At 41.5% G+C, this 10,582-nt stretch overlaps 1 protein-coding gene across 2 annotated transcripts in view; it reads left to right on the top strand.

Moving 5' to 3' along the window:
* The window catches only part of alpk1 (alpha-kinase 1), a 204,748-nt gene extending 195,038 nt beyond the window's left edge, over positions 1–9,710 (top strand). For both annotated transcript variants that reach the window (XM_068039800.1, XM_068039809.1), the window contains 4 exons: positions 2,375–2,528; positions 3,229–3,391; positions 5,677–5,863; positions 7,256–9,710. In XM_068039800.1, coding sequence (XP_067895901.1) covers positions 2,375–2,528; positions 3,229–3,391; positions 5,677–5,863; positions 7,256–7,458 — 707 coding nt within the window. In that variant the 3' untranslated portion in view covers positions 7,459–9,710. The remainder of the gene's footprint in view (positions 1–2,374; positions 2,529–3,228; positions 3,392–5,676; positions 5,864–7,255) is intronic.
* The last annotated feature ends 872 nt before the right edge of the window (positions 9,711–10,582 follow it).

The following is a 10,582-nucleotide window of genomic DNA, read 5'->3' as shown; positions in this document are numbered from 1 at the left end:
AACGTTAACTCTGTTTCTCTCTCCACAAATGCTGCCTGACCTGTTGAGGAAACCTAATGGGAGTGGATCAGCAAACTGTTTTACAGCTTTGCCCAATTTTAATTTCCAATGGCTTCAAGGAAAGTAAAATCAGGCTAGGTGTAAAACAGGCAGCTGATCCCAGCCATCAGTCTCCTGCTGGGCATGTTAAGTTAACATTATGCCCAGAGTATCTGCAATGACGCCAAGTGGATAATGGTGGACTGTAAAAAGGGTAACCCTTTATTCACTCTGGGAATTTACACTACAGAAGGAAGCCATTCAGCCCATCATCTCTGTGCCAGCCAAAAAAAATCTACTCAGCCTAATCCCATTTTTCAGCTCTTGGTCCATACCCCTGTAGGTTACAGCACTTCAAATGCACATCTAAGTATTTTTTAAATGCGATAAGGGTTTATGTCTCTGTCACCCTTTCAAGCAGTGAATTCCAGATCCCTACCACCCTCTGGGTGAAAACATTTCTCCTCAACTCCTCTCCAATCATTTTACCAATTACTTTAAATCTATGCCCCTTGGTTATTGACCTGTCTGCTAAAGCAAATAGGTCCTTCCTATCCACTCTATCTTGACCCCTCAAAATTTTTTTCACCTCATTTAAATCTCCCCTCGGCCTGCTCTGTTCCATTGAAAACAACATCAATGTAACAAATCTTTCCTCGTAGCTAAAATTCTCCATTTCTGTCAACATCCTGATAAATTTCCTCTGTACCCTCTCTAGTGTGATCACATCCTTCCTGTAATGTTGTAATCAGAACTATATGTAGTACTCCAGCTTTTTTTGTAGTACGCAAGTGTTTTGTACAGTTCTAGTATAACCTCCCTGCTCTTATATTCTACGCCTCGGCTAATAAAGGAAATTATCCGATATGCCTTCTTAACACATTATCTACCTGTCCTGCTACCTTCAAGGATCTGTGGACATGCATCCCAAAGTTCCTCTGTTACTGTACACTTCTCCATATCCTACCATTTGTTGCGTAGAATTAAAAGTATTTAAAAAAACAAATGGAGTGATAAAGACCTAACTGCAGACAGCTGATGTAGGGCAAATGTACATACATATTTCTACATATATATGCTAGCAAAAGGGGTTCAGTTATTATTGCTCAGGTCTCAATCATGCAATCGGTAGCTGTTAAACAAGAAAATTAAAACTTATTTTGAAAATGAACCCTTTGAAACCACATTGAAAGATCGAGCTTACTGAAATATTAGAGCATCATCATTCAAAATGGCTCATTCACCATGCCACACTGCAGGTTATAGGCACTTCTTTTATACACATTGATTATTTCACAATGGTTTGAGTGAATCTAGATTTTGGTATCATAACTTTTGGAATTCTCTTCTCTACAAAGCAAATTTGAAATTTCCATGTATCTTATTTCCACATGTGCCCTGTTGTCACCAAAACTAAAACATTGTTAATGTTTTTCATAACCCAATAGCAAAGGTCAAAGAAAGGCAAGCACCAAATTGAGTCCATGCAAATTTTGCATTAAAAATGTAACCCCATGAAAATTCAGAAAATCTTTGACAGATCTGGGGCATATTGGAAACTTGTGGTGGCAGAAATTGGAGCAGGAACCAGTTAGGCCAGGACTCCATCCCAGTTGGATTTTGATCAGGGGTTTCCTGTGGAGGTTGAGACAGATAGTTGTTAATGACGGAAATGTGAGGCAGGACTGGCAGGGTGATCCCACCAAAATTCCTAATAGTCCATCTATGGCGTCCCCAGCAGAGTGTACACTTGTAAGAAGTGTACAGTACTTCACAGGACTGCTCCTGGCTTAAAAACTGTCCAAGAAATCCAACGCTGCTTGCTTTTCAAAATGCTTAATGCACTGTAACATATTCAATAAAAGTATATTTTGATAAGTAAACAGAAAATTACCTCAAAATATTCTCAAAGACTTGTTTATGCAGTTTCCAAGTTTTAACACGCAAGTATTTTTGTCTTTAGTTCTCTTAATTTTTAATCATTTGCAGTCCAACCAAGGAGGTGTAGGCACATGGTAGTGAGGAGCTGATTTTTCCAGCTTATGTAAATTTTCAGCCTAACCTGCAGGCTCCGCCACCTAACAGCAAATGCTGAATAGTGAGCAACCAATCGACATCAATACTGGCATAGACACCCACCCATATTATGCAAATTGCCTGACTCTGGAAAAGGTACCATTCACATGGAACTTTAGTCCTGGGTGCTGCTTTCCAAGTCCAACTATGCAATTGTTACAGCGGCAGACTGGGATGACTGGTTCTCTTGCCCATAGTATTTTTCTGCAGCTGTCCATTCTTTGGGAATGATACATGTAGTTTCAATGTATTCTTGCAGGTGCTCTGCTATTTAAATACAGCAAGAAAACCAACACTTGGACAGCCCAAGAGACTCTAGTTTATATTGGAAAGCCTTTACTTGTGGATAAAGTAGGCGCCCAGAGGACTGCTTTGGAGATACGTTTTTTACACCAAGAAGAAATACTGGGCAGGTACTTGAGTTTCCTATCTCCTCTCATAGTCGACTTGTCATCCCACTGTCTCCTCTAGCTGCATGGAGTTTTTTTTTCATTATTCCTTCTTGGGTTATGGGTGTCACTGATAAGGCTGGCATTTATTGCACATTCCTAGTTGTCCTTGAGAAGATGGCAGTAAGCCTGCTTTTTGAAGTGCTGCAGTCCAGAAGTGAAAATTCTCAGAATTCTGTCAGGTAGGGAGTTCCAGGGTTTTGACAATGAAGCAATGGTGATTAGAAATCTACTGCCGTGTAATTATACTGTGTAATGAGGCCCTATCCATGCATAAATTATAAGCCATTATCTCCGTTTTCATTTAGTAATTGTTTCAATAATTGCAGTTCCCTTGATGGCTCAATTGCTGAGACTTCCATACCAGTAGACATGGGTTTGATGATAATCTCCATTTAGTTAGCTAAGATCAGCAAGTGGACCAACAGGGACAATGGATCACTCTCTGGTTGTAGCTGTTGGAACGAGTGGATGTCAGGTTAGGACAGAAGGCTCCCTTGTGATGTCCGTGTGGTAAATTGCCCTGAAACATTAATTGTTTGTTTTCGTGCCTTCATGAAAGGAGGGAGGAAAGATTCACTCCCTGTGAGACTTATAAAGTGTTCCTTTTACCAATGAAGAGTGTAATTTGGTGCCTTCACCAGTTTCTCCCTTGCTAACTCAGGTATGTTGGAAAGCAATACAAAAGAACAAAAGAGCTCGTCTATCACTTCAGTGATGTCGAACGCCAGATGACTGCGCAATACTATGTGACAGAATTCAACAAAAGACTGTATGAGCAGCAAGTTCCTACACAGATATATTATATCCCAGCCTCAGTTCTTCTGGTAAGTCCAGAATATATGTCCAGTTATATTTGTCACAACATCTTCCTTTTTCAAGGATAATGTTTTACTTACAATAGGTGTGAAAAGTTGTAAGCTTAGCTGTTCGTTTTTCACATTCTTCCAACGCAACTCCCATGAATCAAGGAATTAATTGGTTTGTTCCCACCTGTGTTCATATCTGAACCATTGCATCCCGTCTGCACCTCTGTCTCACGGAGAGACAATTAGGTAAAAGTATAAAGGATAACCACATCTCAGTCTCCTTAGCATGTGTATAATCACTCAAGCTAATGAGCCTGGTGATCCCCATTCCATAAGGTTTTCCTGACTGGTTTGCTATGGCAGGGGCAGTGTCTATTAAATAGGCAGGTAGGCAATAAGCGAGAAACAAATTTGTGAGGCAGGCAGAGGATGGTAAAGCTGAGAGGGAGAAAATTGGAGATAGAGGGGGTGAATTTTCGTGGGATTCTCTTGCTCATGTGCTGTAACTATGGCGGAGAAGCTGCAGAGAGCACAGAAAAATCAGCAGAAGTGGCATTTTCCAGGGATTCCACATCTCTTCATCAAAGTTACAGCGAGCAAATGGGTGAACCACCATGGAAATTCACTCATATAAACAAAAAGATTTTGGCAAGATGAAATGATGGGGCTATCTTGAAGCTCTGAACATGTTGGACGGCGGTGAGTAATCTTAGACATTGGTTACAGGAGGAAATATGCAGGAGATTGGCATTGTAAAGACATTAAACAGCTTGCATTTATATGGCATGTTAAATGCAGTAAAACATTACAACACACTTCACAGGAGCCTTATCAAACAAATTTTTACACAAAGACACATAAGGAGATGTTAGGACAGATGACTTGGTCAAAGAGGTAGGTTTTAAGGAGCAGCTTAAAACTTAGGGTTTAGGGATCTGAAGGCATAGCCACCAATAATGGAACAATTAAAATCAGGATGCAGAAGAGACCAGAATTAGAGGAGTGCAGAGTTCTCTGAGGGTTGTAGGGCTGGAGGAGGTTACAGAGGTAGCGAGGGGTGAGACCATGGAAGGATTTTAAAACAAGGATGAGAATTTTAAAATCAAGGCTTTGTCAAACTGGGCATTGTAGGTAATTGGAGAAATGGAAGGGGATTTCATAAAAATGAATCATAGATAGGAAGCAAATAGAAGCAGTGGAACACATTTGGAATGTGTTGAGGGTAGTAGGAACATCAGAACAAGAGCGGGTCATTTAGTCCCTCACACCTGTCTGCCATTCAATGAGATCATGACTGATCCATATAACCATCTTTGTCCCATATCCCTTAATATCTTTGGATAACAAAAATCTGTCAGTCTCAGATTTAAAATTTACAATTGATCTAGCATCAATTGCCATTTGTGGAAGAGAGTTCCAAACTTCTACTACCCTTTGCATGTAGAAGTGTTTCCTAATTTCACTTCTGAAAGGTCTGTCTCTAATGCTTAGGCTATGCCAGCTTAGTCCTGGACTCCTCAACCAGCGGAAATAGTTTCTCTCTATCTATATGATCTGTTCTCCTTAATATCTTGAAAACTGTGATCAAATCACCATTAACCTTCTAAATTCCAGGAAATATAACCCTAGTTTGTGTAACCTCTCCTCATAATTTCACCCTTGGAGTCCAGGTATCATTCTGGTAAATCTATGCTGCACTCCCTCCAAGACCAATAAATAGTCCAATAGAGATATCGAAGACACAGAGGAAGTATCTTTCAGGCATGAAGTGGGGAGATCTCATTGGTTACAAGGTTGATTTTTTAAGTATGTGCTACGGGAGGGTGGGGGGAGGGGTGGGGATTATAGGTACAAGGTGGAACAGTAGAATGGTCAAAGGCTTGATAGGGAAGGAATCAAAGATGGGAGTGGATGCATCAGTCCTGGAAACTTGGATTGAAAAATGGAAAGAGACAGAGATTGGAAAGAGACACAATGGGATTGAAATATGGAAAAATTGCTACAATACGTACAAAGGTGAATTTACTTCTTTTTCAAGTTTACTACAATCATGTTTTTTAAGAAAGGGCTAGTATCATTGTAAGAACATGTATGAATAAATCAGTGCTGCCTTACTTGTGCTGGAAATTTAATGGAGTAATAATGGGGAAGCAAAATGAAGATAAGTTGGATTTATGTTCAAATTTTGTTTTCTTTTAAGAAGCTTGTCAAGTTGATGTGATAAAGTGCCTCTGATGATGAGTTCACATCAATAAAACCTAAAATTCACTGCAAGATTTGATATACAACTTCTGTTTCCTCAGCTTTTAGAAGACGAGCAGATTGTGGGCTGTGTAAGCGTGGAGCCATACATGCTTGGGGAGTTTATAAAATTAACAAACAACACCAAAACTGTTCGTAAAGACTATGAAGCAACTATGTATGGACTTGCATTTGGACATTTTACCTATGAGTTTTCTAACCAAGAAGAAATAGTAGTTGATTTACAAGGTAAACAATTTCAGTGTTTTCCATTGGATAACTACAGTCCTCAAAATGTACAAGCCAATGATTCTGACAATTATACCAGATTACACCCACTGGAGACGCTCGCCACGACCATACCAAAGTTCACAGGGTCAAAGAGAGGCCTCTTCATTTGCATGGCAATAGCGGATACACCCACCACAAGGTGCAACTACCATGGCGAAGACACTGGGAAAATCAGCCCTTTGCTGCTGTTTTTGGAGAAAAGGCGGTGATGCCAGATCTTCCCAGAAAGAAATACAGAGTTTCCCCTTTGGCTTCCTTTGTAAGGGACCACATTAGAAAAACATATTGTTTTTATTTTTCTTCAGGCCATGATCCAAGCCAGAACCCCCAAGTGGTCTCCATCTGTGCCACTAATGTGGCTGGTACACCTACTTTCACTGCCATGGATCTGATGAGCCTCAGAGGTTGGAAGGGTGTGCATTCCCAGGTTTGGGATTCGCACTCCCCACCCTCAAACCTCACTCCGCACTCTCATCCCCAGCTCTCCACCCTCACCCCACCCCACCCTCAACTCCCCCATGCCCTATCCTCACACCCTCTCACCCCCGCCTCCCCACACTCACCACCCTGCTTTGAATCAATGGTATTGTTTGAGGCGGGTGAAATGAAGAAGGAAGAGATGGGAATTCAGATCTTCCACAAATATATTTTTAAAAGACACTAACAGATCTTCCTGTCATTCCTCACATCAAATCAGAGGTTACACTACTATGCCGATGGGGAGGAGAGGAGAGATGCAGGGATATGAAATAGAGGATGGATGCACAGCCTGAACAAAAGGATTTTGAAAGCAGTTTGTAAGAATTTCCCTCAGTGAACTAAGTGATTTCTTTTTATCATTTTGTTTTTCTTACCCACTGAAGGCAAATAAAAATTAGTTTCCTTTACTTATCCCAGCTACATAAATAGGTCAACCTCTGCATACAACATGGGGAGCAGCTGTTAACTACTGTCCATCTGTTTAGGATATGGGGCCAAGAACATGTAAAACATAGAAAAACACATGCATATATGGGGCACACGCATACATAAAGCCTACGGAAATAGAAACCCAAAGACACATTCGAAAATCTGGATAAGTTACCAGCTGAAAATAAAGTTTGACCACTACACCATTGTCTGGTGTAGCCACAATGTTAAGATAACCTGCTCAGATCAATGCAGTTCACGATATTGTTGATGAATTAAAATACTAGGAGTGGTATTCCTAGGTACCTACAGGAAAAGCACAATTTGATTCTTTTTCTGAATGTATTAGATCCAGACAGAAGGTGAAATTACCAATTTCTGTCCTATGTCCTGTTTCAAAAAAAATTCCCCTCTAACTTTATTCACTATATTCCTCCACAGGCTGGATCACTGGAGATGGAAAAGGTCTTATTTACCTAACGGATCCTCAGATTCATTCAGTGAAAAAACAACGAGGGGGATCAAACTTTGCAGACAAAGGCATCAGATACTTCCTCAACTGCCAGCACAAGGAATGCAATGAGATCTGTCGCATCCTTACTTTGAAAATTCCTGTGAGGGAGGGCTTAGAAGATATGCTTTAAGCAGAGTTTTGTAAAAAAAAATTGATTTTGAAAAGTCTATTCAACTGTGGCAGGATCTTTCTGCATTTTTCGTTTTGGTGCAGAAAAGCTTTGATCCTGAAAATCCACAGGTTGTGATCCCAGTAATTACATCAGGATTACACAGGTTGGTAGCCTCTAGTGCTGACCACCAGAGTATGCAGGGTCATTGGGAAGTCATCTAACTTGAGTGTCCACAAAAATGCCCTCGTGACAAAGGCCACATTATATAGAATTACATCAATTTTACAGCATAGAAACAGGCCATTGTTCCACCTGGTCTGTGCTGGTGTTTAAGCTCCACACACGACTCCTCCTGTTGTGTGATTGCCAGCTTCTCATTACACCTCCCACCCTACTTCATCTACCCCTATAAGCATATTCCTTTCTCCCTCATGTACTGATCTAGTTTCCCCTTAAATGCATCTATGATCTTCACTTCCCTGTGGTAGCAAGCTCCACATTCTAACCACTGTCTTGGTAAAGAGGTTTCTCCTGAATCCCAGTTGGATTTCTTTATGACATCGTATTTATGGCCTCTAGTTTTAGATTCCCCAAAGCAGAAACATTTTCTCTGTCTACCCTATCAAACCCTTCCTAATTTTAGAGACCTCTATTAGGTCCCCTCAACCTTCTCTTCTCTAGAGCCTTATCCAGTTTAGTTTTTCCTGATGATAGTTATAACCGTTTAGTCTAGTATCATTCTTGTAAATCTTTTTTGTACCTTCTCCAGTGCCTTTATATCCTTTTTGGATGCCACCTAGCTCCACAGGCTGGAATATCCCGTGGCTGCTTCCTTCCAAGGGGGAAGAGTAGAGGGAGTCAGTTCCACTCCCTGGAGAAAAGATACCATTAGCCCCACAGCTCCTTTTGTCTCGGGCCATTAAGTTCAAATGAGAAAGGAAAATAGAGTTAGCTGTCTTTGGTGGGCCTCAATTCCATCAAAGTAGAAATCGGTATGTCTCTTCTTACTGGGCACACCTTCTTGGTTCTGATAGTGAGTGGCCAAGGTCATAGGGACTCCCAACATTGGGAGTTCCTGTCCCCTCCACATCATTGACCTTATAAAGAGCAGGCAGAGGCTCCAGCCCTTAGAGAGCCCTGTGGAAACTCCTAATACAAACCAGGACCTGGCATATCCAGGTGCTGTCCTATTTTCTGGCACCTCTGCCGCAGTCCTGTTGGAGTGATAATGAGAGTGTGCCAGAAGGGCCAAGGATTTTCGGCCCTGGTATTTTCAGTGTACCGGTGATCAAGTTGTAGAATTATTCATTGCTAATGATGGGCATGCCATTTAGAATCTTGGTACTTCCAAAAATAATGCACCCTACCCTCTTCAACAATTAATTTACTACTCTCTCTTGTTGGAGATGGTCATTGCCTGGCACTTGTGTGGCATGAATGTTACATAGTATAGGATGTAATGACAAGAATGAACTGAAATGATTGTACATTCCAGAACATTTAATGGTCTTGTTCAAACCCCAATGTTCACACCTACTAATGTGTATTATTACCTATTTGCATGTTGCTGTGTTGTGTTGGGATTCCCATCTTCGCTGTCTGCAGCGCATTATGGGTATATCCTGGCAGGACAAAATCACAAGTGTGGCATTCCTCTCAAAGGCAGAGCTCCCAAGTGTATTGGCACAAATCAAACAGAGGCAGCTTCAGTGGATCAGACACATCTGCAGGATGGAAGATGGTCGCATAACCAAGGACCTTCTGTATGTTGAGGTAGCCAGGGCCAGTTGACAGTGGGGCACCAAAGCTCCGTTTCAAGGATGCTTGCAAGTGTGACATGAAGGCCCTAAATGTCGACTATGTCGCACTTGGGAGTCACTAGCTGGTGAAAGTGGGAAATGGCGACACATCCTGCGAACTGGTGTGCACTACCACAATGACCAGTTACTACAGTAGCTTGGCGACGGGTGCCAACGTCAAAAGCAACTCACAGTGTCACTTGGCAGCTTCACATGCTGCACTTGTGGCAGAGCCTGCCTGTCAAGGATTGGCCTTCACAGCCATCAATAAAGATGCACCAAGGGAAGACGCCCTATTTAAATGGATTGTTTGCTGCCTGTCCATCATCTTTCGTAGATGGAAGGATGCCAACCGAGAGTGTTGTGATGTACAATATTTTATATTTAATCCAGTTCTTTGGGTAAAACCTTTTTCATGTTAATATTTGTCTTATTGACAGACTTATGAGTTGCAGAACTGATAAATAAAATGGAACAAATTTGCTTTGTAAAACTGCCTCACTTACCTTATCAGTTTGTCTTGTTTTAAAGTTTTTCTGCATTATTGTGGGGAATATTTACCATGGGTTTCTGATTTTTCTTGGCATTTATTGCCTATCCCTACTTGAAGGGGTGCTGGCGGCGAGCCTTCCGCTTGAGCTGCTGTCATTCTTATGCTGATACTGCTTCCACAATGGTGTTAGGCAGACAATTCCAGGATTTTGATGAGAGACGTTCAAGGAACAACAACACTTATCCAAGTCAGGATGGTGTCTGACTTGGAGGTGATGGTGTTCCCATGACACTGCTGCTCTTGTTCTTCTCAGTGGTTGGGTTTGCAGAGGTGGCAGGTTCTATCAGAGAAAGATTTTAGTTTATCTTGACTAGTGACACTACATTTATTTCAGTGCTTTAGATTAGTGGCTATGGTTGGATTTTAGTCAAGTGTTAACAACAGAGAACTCCCCCTCTCGATGGCATATTTGTTAAGTTCAACACCACTGCTGAGCTAATTAACACAGACTAACAGGCACAACTTATGTTTACTCTGCACTGCCATATACAAGAACATCTCAGAACACTTTACAAAGGGGAATATTGGATGGAGAGCAAGACATAAAGTTGGTTGGGGGGGGGGGGGGGTCAGTGGATGTGAGACCAAAGCAAAGTCAAAGAGATAGCATCCAAAATTCCAGGAATCCCACTCCACTACTGGAAGAGCAGCAGAGCAGGACTCCCATCCAACTTTGCATCCCAAAACAGATCTATTCCAAATTATGGGGACAGAATCACTTTCCAGCAGGGGTAAATATAGAAATGAGGAATGGGAACCTTGATTGCTGCTTCCCCTTCTTACTTACCTC

Source organism: Heterodontus francisci, chromosome 1 (assembly GCF_036365525.1).
Source record: "Heterodontus francisci isolate sHetFra1 chromosome 1, sHetFra1.hap1, whole genome shotgun sequence".
NCBI classification, from domain to species: Eukaryota; Metazoa; Chordata; class Chondrichthyes; order Heterodontiformes; family Heterodontidae; genus Heterodontus; species Heterodontus francisci.
This window is presented reverse-complemented; position numbering and strand designations above follow the sequence as displayed.